General features: G+C 41.5%; 1 protein-coding gene across 1 annotated transcript in view; it reads right to left on the reverse strand.

Annotated features, from left to right (window-relative positions):
• Myo3a (myosin IIIA) overlaps window positions 1–16,389 on the reverse strand; it is a 173,536-nt gene that overhangs the window by 91,752 nt on the left and 65,395 nt on the right. Inside the window, exons 9-13 of the mRNA XM_010614690.1 lie at window positions 12,316–12,415; window positions 10,446–10,562; window positions 9,114–9,218; window positions 8,923–9,006; window positions 3,562–3,764 (exon numbers count right to left, since the gene is read on the reverse strand). Coding sequence (XP_010612992.1) covers window positions 3,562–3,764; window positions 8,923–9,006; window positions 9,114–9,218; window positions 10,446–10,562; window positions 12,316–12,415 — 609 coding nt within the window. The remainder of the gene's footprint in view (window positions 1–3,561; window positions 3,765–8,922; window positions 9,007–9,113; window positions 9,219–10,445; window positions 10,563–12,315; window positions 12,416–16,389) is intronic.

Here is a 16,389-nt window from a genome sequence, read left to right on the forward strand (position 1 = left end):
GGGCTCCCAGAAGGGGTCCCCAGGCCAGGGCGGACGGGGCACACCCTTCCTTGGAGCAGGTCGGATTTGCAGCCCCAAGTCCCCAGGCAGTCACCTGCGACTTCCATAAATCCCAGCACTGCTCGGAGCTCGAAGTACAAGTTCAGTTTAGTTCTCATCTCTTCTCGCCACAAAAACAATGACATTTCTCCAAGATGAGCACAGTGTGTACTTTAGTTTGCTTTGTTCCACTGATTGCTCCCTGTGTCCCATCTTCAGCTCTTAAGTGATGCACTGTGCAATTACCAAAGTGACTTATGAGTGGAAACACGCACAAACAGTGGATTTCTATTAATTATCAGTTCACATTTACTGGGAACTGTGATTTGACAAGAGCTGGAGATACGGTGGACAATAAACTGACCTTCGTGGAATAAACAATCACGAGGTTAGAGCACGGGGAACAGGAGCAACTTTCAGCATCACCATCTCATGTCCGGCCCTGGACCCATCAGAGCGTCAGGAAAAGACTCGTCTCGTCCCCTGCTTTCCTGAGGGTCTCGAGGCTCAGCAATGACAGCAAGCTTTGCTCCAAGGCAAACAGCATCCTTGGGAGACCACAGGGATCTAGAAGGCACTCGATAAACACCTGGCCAAATGGATGAGTGGATGAACAAGTGAAGGAAAGCTGGGCTTTGTTTGTTTGTTTGTTTTTGGTACTGGGGATCGAACTCGGACCTTGTGCTTGCAAGGCAGCTGGCAGAATCACTGAGCTAAATCCCCGGCCCCAAAAGCTGGGCTTTAGAGTCAGACAGATAAGGGTTCAGACTCCAATCAGTGACTCACTAGCTTTTGACATTGGGCCACATTAAAATCCCTTTGGTTGCAGTTTCACCAAGGATAAAGAGCCAATAACCCCTCTGTCTGACTGTGAGAATTCTAGGGCCTAAAGGCTGTAAGGTGTTTCACGCAGTGCCTGACACCAAGCGACTGCTCCATGAATGCATTTCCCCTCCCTCCACAGCAGACAGCACGGTGCTGCCTCGGGTTTACGACTCCCAGTACAGGGCTGGCGAGGGAGAGGAAAACAGTGCTTGCCCAGCTACCCTGCTGTGACAAGAAGGAGTGGGGCAGAAACAACCGTGATCTATGTTTATGAGAGTTGCCCAGCAAGGCCTTCAATGTGCTCATTTTCCCCTTGAATTTAAGGAGCCCCAATGTTCTTCTTTGAAATCACCCACATTTGGGAAAGGACTTGAGTCGCAAGTCCCAAGAGGGTCACCACGAGAAAGTTAATTGGACAATAAATGTGATCAGAGATGGGTGTGACATCACACCCACACGCACAGCAGAGGACACAGCAAACAACCAATTCTCTGAGAAGAAAGCCTGCATTCGTGTTTAGCAATGCGTCTGCTCTGGTTCTCCCCTGGCCTCACATCCAGGCTCCAGTCTTCCCTGGGGAGCTCTGGGTCTCCCAAAGGCCCTGCAGTACCCTTCTCTGGCTCCCCTGGGCCCAGCCGACAGGAAGCAGGAGAGGTCGCTGGAGAATGGGACAAGCGAGCTGGGAGCACACGTCCTCCAGGCCCCGGGACGGCCGCCCTGCCCCGGAGCTGCAGGTCCCCCACATTTCCCACCCTTGTTAGTCCACGGAGATCGCCCCATTCACCCTGGGTTCCTTCATGCCCATTCCACATTTGCGAATAGGTTTTTCACTTCGGCTCTTTGAACTAGATCTTTCTTTTTAGTAGCTCTGACTCACACAGTTCATTTACATTTATAATTAAAAAATAAACCTACAAATAATGGTTCTCCGATATCTCTCATAAATTCCTTCTACAGGTCACAAAAAGCTCCTCTGGTATATAAAATGCAACTCATAGGAAGTGAAAGAACAATAGAAAAATGAAACTTTAGCTTTGGTGTAAATTATGAGGTAGCTGTGCTCAAATAACATTTGAGTTGTATTTAAACTGTGAATTTGGGAGCTGGAAAGCTTTTTTCCAATAAACAGAGTGGTGAAGCTAAAATAGCTTAGCCCATCTTGGAAAAAAGCTTATTTAATTCGTGGCATGCCTCAAATGCGATCCTAATTGTGCCATTTCTCAGGTTTAAATATCTTACCCAAAGCAGACTAATGACTCCTGAAGCCATATTTTAAAGCCGTATCAGCCTGATAATGATTTCTTACACACTTGTAGTTGAAGACTCAATGACAACTACCCACACTGAACGCGGTGCTCCAGAGCTGGAGTCCAGGCAACCAGCATTCATTCGTCGCTTTGTTTTGTGCTGGGAATCGAAACCAAGACCTTGTACATGCTATGCACGTACTTTACCGCTGAACGACACCCCTAGCCCCATATGCATGCTACTCATCAATTAAATGACAGCAAATTTGAATGCACTTGCATTAAATAATATACAAATATGTAACCATAGTTTATCTTCCTGTGAATTTAACGTGAAATTTTACTACAACGAAGCAGAGCGTGAACAGCATGAAACCAACAGAAAAAAGCAAGATTCCAAATTGCCACACTTTCTCAAAAATAATATCACCAGCAGGGTACGAATCAAACGTGTAACTAGTTTTTGCCTAAAAATAACATAAAGACGCTTGGAGTCCTCACACAGAAGAGGAAAACTGTCATTCAGCTACAAACTACTTGTTCTGGTTTAGATCTAACCTCTCCCCCAAACTCTTAGCTGCCTGGAGGGAGGCAGGCTTTCGAAGGGCGATAGGATCGCAGGGCGATGCTCTTTAGGGGATTTACCCAGGGACGCATCCACAGGTGAACGCGCCTGATTGGAAGAGGCGTTTCCCCGGGGCGTGGCCGGGAAGCATCTCCCCGCCCACCTCCCCCTTCTCTCTGCCTCTTCTCCGGGACTACCACGGTGCGCGTGTCGCTTTCCTGCCTACCTGCCCACCTGCCAGGCTGTTTGTACCTTGGATCCAGCTGACCACGGCCATCACCGTGAGCCAAGATAAACCCTTCCTCTTTTCAGCGGCAGGTAGCAGGTATTTGCCTCAGTAATGAAGCGACCAAGACACTACTGAAAGGGATTTAATATCAAATAATCTAATATCAAATGAACAATGTAGAACGCATGGGTGGCTTACATCAGTCAGCAATACAACAGAGCCCGTTGCTGAATCTTTCACTTAGTCCCTTCGTTGTAAACACAGAAAGAAGGGAATTCATTCAAAGATCTATTTATGCACAGCATGATTTAAAAGAAACCCAGATTCAAGGGTATTTCTAATTAAATTTCATATTGATTTCATGTAGAGAAATAAATACTGCAGGATATGCTCCTATTTACCCGTTAGTACCTCTGTGATAGCTTTGGTTTTTTTGTCTGGTAGCGTAAGTTGTGGGTTATTTATTAATTTCTGCACCGAATGCAGCATATGTGGCAGTTAGTGCTGAGGGGCCTCTGCTTCCAGTGCTACGTGCCAGGCTGAGTTAAGTTACTGACAAAATTTCATTAGGTGAGAAAGACCTTTTCCTATTAAAACAGAAACACTGTCTTGGCTCTTGTTTCCCAGAAAACAGGAGAAACTGCTCTTGAACTTACGTAGCTTGGTGGATAACTCGGGATTTCTCCAGAAGATATTCAGAAATGAGTGCACCCACCACAGTTCCAGAAGAGGTAAATTTCATTTCTAAGTATTTCCCAAACCGGCTAGAATTGTCGTTTATGATGGTGCAGGCATTGCCGAAGGCTTCTACCAAATTGCTCGCTTGTAAAATCTTCTCTTGTAGGGTTCTGTTATTAGCCTGGGAAGAAGATGTCAAGACATAAAAAAGCATAGAAAAGTGTGTCTGTAATAAGAGACCACTTCTTCGTAAGCACTCTGTGTAGACACAGACACATGAGAACATTTTCTGCACAAACTCGCGGCTGTTATAACCTGGTCTATGCTACCCTGTCCACGTGGGTACCTTCCCTCTTCATGTCTTAAAAAAGGGTAAAGAGATACTCTATGTCTTCTTTTCAAATAGTTATGACAGGCCCTGATTTACAGACCAAACCCATCGGTGAACAGTCTGTGCCCTGCGGAGCACATCTCTTGTCTTATTCTCATCCCCACTCGCCCAGCCCAGCCCCAGCCAAACCTCCCCAGAGCCAGAACCTCTTCCCCTGCGCACACAGAAGCTGCTAACCCTGAAACTGGGAGTAAAGACGCGCTGTGGATTCTGAGTGGAGGAAAGGGAGTTGTGAACAGCAGGTGCCGGTGCAGAAGTGGATGGGAGGGTGGAACCCCCAACCCAGCCAGCAGCACACCCAGCTGTGCCTCTGTTTTCTCTTACTTCATTTAAAGCCGTGACACTCAAACAAGTGTTAGGTTTTGTTTTTCTTCTTTACCACTTTCCCTGATACCTCACCAAGCTGAAATTTACTTGGACTCACACAATCAACTTTTAGAAAGATGTGTCCACCTTCCTACCCGTTAGAGGTTTGTAGGGGTATCAGTCACTCGTATCGTGGCAGAAGGTAGCATGACGGGATTGTGGTCAGTGTCACACCTTAACACCACGCTAAAATCAGCTATGTTAGAGACACAGACGTTTTGTAAGATGAAGGAGCGGAGCAGCACTTAGGTCTGAGAAACAGACCACACTAGACTTTGTGGGGCTGAAGAAACAGTCACAGGGGAGTTGTGAGGCTGGGTGAGGACTTGGGGAACCTTCTCAAAGAGGCAGTGGGGTGAAAAGAGACAGTAGGGAAGATCAGTATGAATTTGGTGGCTTTAAAAATGCTTTGGGCTGCAATGGAGTTCTTCTCTGCCATAAAGAAAGGTACGGGAGGCATTTGTAGGTAAGTGGCTGCCCCTTGAGACCACAGTGTTAAGTGAAATAAGTCAGACACACGACCTTAAACATTGCACTTTCTCTTATCCAAGAAATCTCAAACATAAATGAAGGGCCAAAGAGTAGATTACAGGAAGTAAAGAAATCTTTTTCAAATAGGAAGAAGACTGAGAGACAGAGGGGGGAGGGAAGGAATGGGAAAAATTTTGAAAAGAAAAAAATGGAAATAGAGCTTTTTCAGCGAGAAGGGGATTAACAACGTTGGAGGAAGAAAAGAGGGAGGGGAGAGGAAGGGGACAAAAAGAAGGAAGATGTATTATAAACTTGTACAGGCTCCCTACGATGAATGTAATCATTGCAAACATGTACTGGTAAAAATACATTAGTAAAATCTACCAGTGAAAGTATAATTTAAAAATATTTTTATTAAAAAATGTTTAATGTTGGTCTTGCAGCCATGCAAAAGATGGAACAATACCATTATCAACCTGTATTAAATAGCAAGGATTGGAGGGAACACATATGCCAAAGAATTTCTACCAAACGTCCCATTTTTTGGTTTGTTTGTTTGTTTGAGGTAAGGTCTCCCTTTGTACTTCAGGCTGGCTCTGAACTCACTATGTAGCCAGGTTGGCCTCCAACTCAAGGGATCCTCCTGCCTCAGCCTCCCAGGTTCTGGGATTACAGGCTCTCCCACCAGGCTCAAACATTCCAGTTTTGCATAGGGTAAATCTTTCATCCAGGAGATAAATAAAAAACAAGATAAGACCCAATAAGGCATGGATTCTCCATGTGAGTATACACAGTGAAATTACATTTTTAGATCTGGGACAAGTGTAAGCGAGGTACAAGTCTGGCTGGGACAAGTGCCCTGCACGTGTGTCTCCTAGCACACTAGTAGAGGCCGAGCTCGTGCGTTGAGCCTTGTCTATGTCCGGCTATGGCCTCGCCCATCCCCCCTAGCTGGGTGCCTCCATCTCCCGTCCAAGGACACTCCAATAACCTATCCTGTTAAGCCAAATATATTACTCCCCCTTTGCCACTCCCTCTTTCAAAACTTTATAAATTGCTGGCTGAACTTATTAAAAGAGGAAGCGTTCCAGAAACCTCCCAGGGGTCTGCTTGGTGATTCCGCGCCTTGCCCTCCCAGTCCAAGGTCCTGAACCTTTGTTCTGCGAGCGGGCTCATGAACAAAAACAACAGACAAGACGAAGAGATTAGACTCCCATCTATAAACAACCCACACACAGATTTAATTCGTGATGGCTGAGAATCTCTATCCGCCCACGAACCAGGACAGCGTGGCAGAACCCTTGCCTACAACCCTTGAGGAAATTGATTCAGTGCTCAGCACCCGCGCACAGGGTAGCACGCTGCGCCTTCCTGGCTGGCTGCCCGAGTCTCATTTTATGTGCAGTCCTCCAAACCTCCCGGAGCGCTCATCTCAGACATGAGGCGAGGGGCTGGCTGCACCTCCTCTCTGGTCTCAGCATGAGGACCACAGTTCTGGAGAACAAAGGTCACCAACACACTGCCCCACGCACCCTGCTACTCCATACCAACAGGCCTGACAGAAAATATTAGAACCAGTCAACTGCTTTTTAACAGCAGTGTGAGATTCTTTCTACTTATCATTTTGGATAAAATTAGGCTTAACTGGAGAGTTGATTTACACCATGAAGCCTTCTCTTTTTATGGAGAGATTAGAGCTCACCCTGTACCCACGGGTGCTTATAGCATAACATTCACACAGTCACAGTGTTGTCAAAAATTCTGACACAGCCCTAATTACAACTATGTAGGTCATAATAAAAATTTTTAAGGATTAGTAGTATACAGTGTTTTTTTAGTTGCTAGTTTAACGAGAAAATTCAATTCTTGTTTTATCTGATTTTAGGGGCTTTCCTGGAAAATCAAAATCTCTTCAACTTCCCCTAAAAGAGGAAGGATTAATTTATATAGAGAAAGAGTCACTCTGCATGGCTTATAGTTGAAAGTTTAGATAAATGTATACAATCAGTTAATCTCCAGTACAAACAGTTTTTCAGCCTTCGGAATTCCCTTCTGACCCTCTGGACTCAATTGTCCCTCTGCATCCAGCTCCCGATCCTCTCAGTCTGCTTCTGTCCCTGTATCTCTACATGTATAAGAATGGCACTGAGTCATACGGCACATGAGTCTTCTCAGTCTGACTTCTCTGATGCACTACAACGCATCTGAGATTCATCTAACGAGATGCACTGCTTGTATTAGTGTTTGCTCCTCTTTATTTCTAAGTAATACTGCCCTGCATGGCGGTGCCATGGTTTGCTTATCTATGCTTTAGTTTGGCCATTTCCACTTTCTGGAGCTTATTCATTAAATCACTGTAAATAGTTGCCTGCAGGGTTCTGTATGAGCATGGGAATAAACAGGTGTAGATACCTCGGTTATGCGGTGAATGTACTTCGGCTTTCATCAGCCTAACAGAGTCACCAAGGAAAAACTCGTAAGTTGGTAAAAATTCAGTTCATCCTTTTATGAGTTATGCATTTTTATTATATCTGAGAACTCATCAGCTGACAACTCAAGATCAAAATACATTTTCTTATGTTCTTTTCCATAAATGTTATAGTTTTAGATTTTACATTTAGACTTATGATCCATTTTGAGTTAAATTTTCATAATGTATGAGGCCTGGATTAATGTTCATTGTGTGAAGGGGTTGGTCTGGGCATATGCAATCATCCCAGCACCGTATGTTTAAAAGATTACCGGGGCCAGGGGTTTAGCTCAGTGGTTCCACCGCCTGCTTCACAAACACAAAGTCCTGAGTTCAATCCCCAGTACTAATAAATAAATAAAGAAAGAAAGAAAGAAAGAAAGAAAAGAAAAGACTACCATTCCTCATCAGTTGACCATGTGCCTTTGTCAAAAATAAATAATATGTGCAGACTGTTTATTTTATTCCATTAATCCATAAGTCATCCTTCCTTTAATAACATATTTCTTAGCAACTCTATAGTAAGTCTGGAAATCAGGTAGAGTAATTATTTTCCAACTTTACTGTTTTCAAAATTGTTTCGCTATTCTATTTTTTTGCCTTTCCATATATCTTTTTGATTCAGTGTGTTGATTTCCACACACACAAAAAACTTTCCAGGATTTTAATTTAATTACATTGAATCTACAGATCAATTTGTAAAGAAATGATCTCAATAATATTTAATGATTTAATCCATATACATGTTATATCTCTATATTTTAGTTCTTTTTAGATTTATGATTTTTTTCTTTTTTAGCATACAGATCTTACACATACAAGATTTAGATCTATGTATTTCATATGTTTTGGTGCTATTGAAAATGATACTTTTAAACTTCAATGTGAAATTGATCTTTGTTAATATATATGATATATAGGCAATTGATTTTTTAAAAATAATAACTCTATTTTAGTCTTCTAGCAACAAGAAGAGAGAAAATACAGAAAGCATTCCACAAATGCACTGGGGCTAACAAGACAGAAAAATCATCTTTATACGAGCTTGACTAACATTATGTCCCATTAAGGTCTCGTGTGTTCGGAGGTGGCGCTTCTGGGAGGTGACTGGACCATGAGGCCACCATAGTCACCAGTGTATTCACCCACTGATGGTTCATAGCTGAATAGGTTGTTAGTAGGTGGGCCCGGTCCAGTATTGGTCACTAGATAACCAACCTGAAAAAGCGTCTTTCTGTCCCCGATTCCTCCCTTCCCTCTCTGCTTCCTGACTGCCAAGGGGTGAGTAGCTCTCTGCCACTTGCCCGTCCACCATGCTCTTTCTGCCGGGGAGTGCTGACCATGGACAGAACCCACTGAAACTGAGCCAAAGGAATCTTCTCTTTAAGTTACAGGCATTGAGTATTTTGTCCCAGCAATGGCAAAGAGACTAACATACCTAATAAGAATAAAAAAGCTGTAACATTTTCAAAGCACAGTATATGCTTTAATATTATTTGTTATATTTTAAGCTGAAAATATAATTATCTGTTCTAATTCCCATGCATTATCGAATCTGGGAACTAGTGACTATTACATACTAGTGAATATTTTAAAATATAACAAACATTTCTGTCAGGACAGAGAAACACTGAATTCTACCTTTCCAAGCACCGTCAGCTGCTGAACTAAAAGATGAGCACTTTCAGTCTTTCCAGCACCACTTTCTCCAGAAATGAGGATGCACTGCACAAGGAGAAAAGGCAACTGTGAGAGGACTTTTCAGTCTCACAGAATTCACCAGGCACACGAGAAACAGAGGAGTTTTGGAGGGCGTGAAGGGCTCGCCTTACCTGGTCTGAATTATAAGTGACCATGGACTGATATCCTAAGTCCGCCATTGCAAAAATGTGAGGGGGGTTAGCAGCTCTCTTTGCTCCCATATATAGTCTGGAATGCTAAAAGTTAAAAAGAGGAGATCTTGTAGGACTTTTTAATCTTGTTTCTCTTTTTATTTAAGCCATGGATTATTTACAGCTGTAGTTCTAATTTTAAAAGCAAAATATAAATAAAAATGCTAACTTCATTTCAACAAATATTACATACACTACACATGTATACATGTATATGTTCACAAATCACAAACAATTATGTAAAATAAAAGTCTGAAATGAAATAGTCCAGGAATATGGTATGACGCAGGAGAATATAACATCACTGGAAATATATGTAAAAGATTTTGCATGTCACTTCCAAAGCAGAAATTAAGGCTTCAAAGTACTATTACTTCAAAACACACTAGTATGTTTAGATAAAAATATTTTATACATAAAACAATCAAGTATCATGTTATGGATTAATCTTTGGATATAAAGTCTAACATTAAAGCACTGCTTTTCTCCTCTTACTTCATTTAATTTACATTGTCTCATGTAATTTGTACAAGATCACACAGCATACTTTTGTATGCATAAAAATGTATAAAAAGATGTATAAAAAAGCCCAACTTCTGTAACTTCTATCAAGGCTCATGAATTTATCATTATTCCATAAAGTTTAGGTTGGTACTGGGAAATAGATAAGTATTTTTCAAAGTTAAAATAACTGTTGGGTACAATACTAATTTTCTACAGTACATGAATAGCTAGAAAAGAATAGGTCCAATTAAGAATAAAAAGTCTAGTTTAATTCTATATTTAAATGATTAGGGGTTGAATAATTGATAATTATATATTCATATTCATAAACACACATTGTATGGAAGTAATGAAGCCAATCAGTATGTTACAAGAAACTTTTAAACTCACAGGATTTACAACTACTATGTATGTATTGTATGCATATAATTATATATTGCAGTTCTATTTGAGTCTCAAATACTTGGTTCAGAGGCAGACATTAAGTGCACACTTTTACTACATCTGTTTAGTGATATGCTATGTATTGTCAAGTTGCTGATAGTAATGGGACATAATTAACATTCTGATACATACTTTGGAGAAAGGAAGACCAGAAACTGCATCTAGATTGACTTTGTCTATTTTTTATCTTCATAGTTTAACAATAATTATATAATTTTTTTTCAAAATGCTAGATAAAATTTTTTGTTGACATCCATTTCTAGTAAGCATCTGAAAAGTATACTTATCTGTACAAAATAAGAGAATACAAGGCACAGCACATACCTTTGTGGAATACAGACCCAGGCTCTGAAAAGGGTTCAGAGCAATGAGTATATCTCCCACATACATGTAGATCTGATCGTGGGCGTAACACTTCTCAAGCTGCTCTGAGACTGTGTTCTGCATAAAAAAAAATTTCTGTCTTTAAAAATCAATGCGTGAATTACAATTGAATAGCAAAATAAATAATAAATAATAAATAAGTAAAGCATCTAGAGTCTGAAACCAGAGATAGTAATAGTAAAAAATGTAACATCAGACCTGCAAGTGCCTGTTCTATGGACTGGTATTTTTCTCTGGTTTTGAGAATCAAATAGGAATGTCAGTATTAACTTCATTTTCCAAAGGAAATATTACATCGTTTGATATTACACATTGTATGTTATATGCAATATGTTAGATAATGCTATATCGAATTCAAGGAAATAAGTGAAAAAGAAATGAAGAAAAAGTATTCTGCCAGGGGCGGGAAAGATCCAGTGAGCACGGCTGTATTTCTAATGGCTTTGTGGAATGTCCTAGTCCTCTCCTTAGACATTTGGCTCTGTGAAGTGGAGGGAAAACTTCAGACAAGTAACTCTCACAGTTGATAAACGCTAGTCACATTAGTGCATTGTAAGTCTGTCAGAAATCATTCATAGAACTCCACACACTACAGGAGCAAGAGATAATATGGTGAAAAAGAAACAAACACTTAAAACACAGACAACACAAAGGAACAAGCCCAGTATTTAATACATTACAATAATTGGTAACAACGTGATTGCTGAAACCTGTATAATTCATAAGCCTAAGAATTCATATCACCGCAAAATTTGATATGTAAGGATTAAGAAAGGTGCCAGCGATCTTAAGATATCTGATGCTCCTGAGGAGATTCATTTGAGAAAGCGCTCGAGCTGTTTATTTATCCTAAGTTTCCCAAGTGACTATGTTAAGCTTTCTATTACTGGAACAGATGCCCGAGATGCATCCAGGATGAAGAGAGTGGTTTCTCCTGGCTCTCCGTTTTGGAGGTTTGACAGTGGCCCCGCCGCTCTGGGGTCACGGGAGGCAGCACTATGGCAGGACCGTGAGCAGGAACAAGAACCGCTCATGCTGGGCCAGGAGGGAGAGGATAGGAAGACGCCAAGGTCCCATGTGCCCTTTAAGGACGCACCCAATGGCCTAGCCCACACCTCCCCACCTCCCCAGTGTCCAAGCCCTGAGCACGTGGACCTGTGACGTATATTCTTTGTTCAAAAACGACAGCAGACTACTTCTGCTCAGCCCGCGTCTCTTGATTTGGTGTATTTCTCAGCAAAATGCTTAGGTACGCCAATAGAAGTATTAAAATAACAAAAGCTTGTCAACCAGGTAGAAGCCCCAGCCTTCTCTGAAAATAAAGCCATTTATTTCTCTGATGATCTGGTTATCTGGGGTAAAGTGGCTAGTATCTCTGGGCTCTGTGATCCCATGAGGGACCGCTGGCCCTGGTAACAAAGGTTCTCATGGTGTCATGCCGGACTCTGGGTTCAGCCACTGAGAGCAGGAGAGAAGAGGGAGGTGCCGGGCAGTGGGAGAGGCCGACTGTCTTCTAAACACAGTCAGATATATGTTTGAGACGCTCAGAAATAACTGAAGAGAAAAAAGATCTGTAACTCAACAACCCATGCTTAGGAGATTCCCCACCTTCATCATTTGAACATTAACGAAATGGCACTGGGATACAAAGATCTGGAAATTTGAGTTTTATTTATTAAATCTGAAGAAAGAAAAGCTAATCGGAAAGTTGAGGGAAAAATGAGCAGCTGGTAGTCAAAGAATCCCTTGTCTAGTTCATTTCTATAAATTTAAAAACCCTAGAGCTTTGAAATTTAAACCCAGTTCTTACCTCGTCCAAAATGTCTAGGGTGGCTAGATCATCTACGTCCTTGGGAATGGAAATTAAAGATCTGTTCAAGTTACTTTTCTTGGTATGAACACGTTCGTGCCTGTGGAGAATAACAAAACAAAACAAAACACTTCTGAATTCAGAGCTTATTACTGATCAGAGCAGAGGTAAGTTTTAGATCCATGTGAGATGGTCTGCATAACGCTGTAACGTTGTTTTCTAAATTCAGTCATAGGCTACCAGAAAATATCCAGTGTCTGCTGTTTTCTTTCTCTTTTCCACTGAGAAAACACAACATATGAAACTTACTTCATGGACAATCAAAAGGGTCCATAGTTTCTATCAAGAAAATCTTAAGTTTGCTAAAAGTTTGAAGTGTCCCATAAATTTCTAGGTATGATTTAATGTGTTACAAAGCGGTGAGACTGCCAGATTTGAATTCATTAGATTTCTGGTGTTGTCGGGGGCAGTGTTAGAGGCCACTGGTGGTCAAAGTATGATAATTTAAAAATTATTATCCAGCAGGATTTGAGATATATACAAAATAAATCACGTCTTAAAATTTCAAAAGGTTAAATGTGTGCAAAACTGGATTTCAGGTACTAGAACCTTTATTTCCAAAGCAGAACATGTCAATGACTTTCAAAAATAGCATGAAGAGCTTTATGCAATGTGAAGGCTAGAGGAATTGCTGAGATAAACACAATGGCTTGCTTAAACTTTTCCAGACATTTACTTTATTTTGAGAATTGTATTTTCAGTGTTTATTCTGTGACGTGTTTCTGAGCATTTGGATTTGTCCACTGGTCTAAAGTCCCCTGTCATCCCCAGCGCCGGAGGGTCCTTTGGAAATAAGTCACACCTTCTTGCTCCTCTGCCCAGAATTCCTGTCTTCCCACTATTAGGCAAAGCAATAGCTGTGACCTTGACGTGGCCTACAAGGCCCTATATGATTTGTCCCTCTGCCCCCACTCCTCTCACCCCGTTACCCCCCAACATCATCTCTTCCCAAGTCCCTCCAGCCCGACCTTTCCATCCACATTGGTTTCCTTGTTGTATCTTGGGTTTTAGTGTGCCTAACTCATGGACTTGCTAGTGTGAAAGATACAGTGAATTCAGTCAATGAAATAAAAAGCAAAGCCATGGACTGGGAAAAATATTTGCAAGTCACATACCCAATGAAAGACTTGAGTATAATGCTTGGAATAGTGTCTTACTCCCATTTGTAATTCTTAGATTCCACCATAATAATTTATAGAAATGTATAATCATGTGCTTATTTATGCAGAAAATGTAGTGATATTTGAATCCTTTGCTAGAATTAATATTTCAAGATTTGAAAGACTATATCTTTTGCTCCCTCCCCATTTTATCACATGAATAAGCACATTATTTAGAACATAATATGAGGTATGATTGAAAGAGACAATGAATATTTAAAATTGAAAAGTATCACAGTAAAAGACACACTGCTATTAATCCACCTCAAAGCACTTCCCTCATCCCAGACACACTCTTCCCAACCTCCTGCCCGCTTCCTGCAGCAGCTCTGGAGTCCTCATTCATGACTGTCTTTAGTTGCACTGTCCTGGCTGCCTTGATGTCACAAATGATTCAAAATGTTTCCCTTTCTGGTCATTTTGATGTTAGGGAAGAGCCAGAGATTGAACACCACCAGGTCTGGCCAGTGAGGTGGACGAGGACACTGTAATTCTTCTAGGAGCCTGCCTTGCTGTTGGAGGGCGATCAGCAGCAGCATTCCCTGTAGTTGTAATGATGCCACAGAGACATCCACGAAGGAGGACTTCAGAAGGTGACAAGAACAATGGGGTAAATGGAAGCAAAAGGGAGTATTTTGAGAGGGATACTGAATCTTTCACTATAATTTTGAAAAAGGAATTTAAACCTGCACTGTAGTTTTTGATCAGCCCTCGTAGGTCCTGAGTAAATGTTACTGAGTGGGTGCTTGTGTCCTCCCCAGCTTTTGGTGCAGGATCTGCCCAGTTGTTCTCCACAGTTGATGAAACAAACAAGCATCACTGACATCCCCCTTTTTCAGAGACCCCAAATAATCATCTTATATAATAATTTTTTTTTTTTTTTTTTTGCAGCAGGTATTGAACTCAGGTCCTTGTGCTTGTGAGGCATGTGGCAGAACCACTGAGCTAAATACTCGGCCCTGTATGATCATTTTGATGCACTCTTTTTCAGAAAATAGAGAAAAAAAAATCAAATTATCTATGTAAATGAAGTGAAAGGCCTTGAACTTTTTATCTGCTCTTATGAGCACACCTGGCAGTTGGAGGTGGCTCCTGGAGAATGACAGAGAGCAGATGGGAAACAGCAGGGGCTGTCATGTGCCTGGCTGGTCCGGTCTTTCCTTTTCTGTGAATGCATCCTCCACAAGTTTGTTAAAAAAGCTATCAAAAATTAGAACTTATCTGATTGTTGTGGTGATTAAAACCCAGACAATTCTCCATTTTCTACAGCACAACTTAAACGGTCCTTGGGAAGGAACTCACTGTCCTCTGGATTTCGCTTGGCCCTCTGCCTTCTCCGCTGTCCTTCCTGCCCAGTCCCCCAGGGGCAGAGGACTCTAAGTGCTCTGTATTTGCTCATTCTGTTTTCTCTACCTGGAATTATTTTCTTCTCATGTGTGGCAAAATTCTACTTTTCCTCAAAGTTAGGCTCAAATTCGTCTTTTGTAGAGCCACTGCAGGAAGTTCAAGAGGGAATACAGCACCGGAGGGAAATCCTCACGTTTAAGTCTCTGCACCATTCTGCCAGACTGTGGGAACTGCTGAGCACAAGCCAAGCTCCTCACCTGCCTGTGTCTGGATCTAAGGATGGAAAGGAGACTGATGGTTTAATCTTCATCATGTCCTTAGCATGAAACAAACTGAATGCTTAAAGTTTGAGTTAAAAGTATCTTTAAATCATCTTTCTTAGCATAATATTTCTTAAAGTACACCTACTTTTTCACAGAATATCTAAATGTTTATACACACAAGTTTATATATCAGTGAACAGCTAATCAGTCACGATTTCTGATTTTTCTGGATATCTTTCATGTCTTTATTATCAAATAATTTAAAAAAGTGCAGGCATTGATTTGTCAGATTTAGCTGCATGCCACGTATTAAACAAAATTGTAAGGAAAGCACATTTTGATAGTTAAAAATCTAAATTTATAAAAGTAGTAGCCATAAATTTCAGAAGGGCACTTTCTTTAAAACCTTCCCATATCATCAATATTATTTTGATAGAAATCTAAGCGTACAGTTCAACACAAGCCACATTTACTGAGATCTTTCTATGCTCAAGACATTGACTCATGTGTTGTGAGGATATTGTGTGTGGAATAAGATCTAACCCTCTATTCCATGGGTTTCATTCCAGTAGGAGATACAGAAATGACTACTGAATTTATAACACACCATGCACATGACAAGAGCCCAAATGGAAGTAACACAAAAGAGGTAAGGAAGTAGCAAGGACAGAACTAATTTCGTTCTGGTAAACAGGCTATGGTTCCTGGTAGATTTTGCATCTAACTCTGGTACTGGAGCAGGAGTAGGACTCCAGGAGCTGATGAAGAGCATCTGTATGTGGAACGAAGATGGTGGGTGACCAAATCGGAAAGAACAGGGGTTTCAAACGGACAACTTTTGGGCTTGTGCCCCAGGGACAGGGACGACAGGTCATGCCCAGGAGGTAGAGTGCCAGAGTCTGAGGTCCAGGGTGGAGCAGACCAGGTCAGAGGAGGGAACGGTTATGGAGAAATACAGATGCCTTAAACATGTTCAAAGTCTAAATGTCTAAAAGCAAAGCATGATCATCTCCTACAATCAGAAACTCCTCTCCTATTTCCCATCTCACTGACAGCCACTGTTTTCCATGTAACCGTGCACACCAGACAGCTCCTTCTCTCTGCTCCTACATCACCCCAACTCTGAATGATGTTGTCCTAGTATTCCTGATATTCCTTAAATCTCTACATTCTCCATATCCACTAAGGACACGACAGGGCTACTGAGGTAGAAATTACCGAGGTTAGTAACCATGCGACAGACA

This window comes from Fukomys damarensis, unplaced genomic scaffold, assembly GCF_012274545.1.
Source record: "Fukomys damarensis isolate Sample0158 unplaced genomic scaffold, DMR_v1.0_HiC HiC_scaffold_37, whole genome shotgun sequence".
NCBI classification, from domain to species: Eukaryota; Metazoa; Chordata; class Mammalia; order Rodentia; family Bathyergidae; genus Fukomys; species Fukomys damarensis.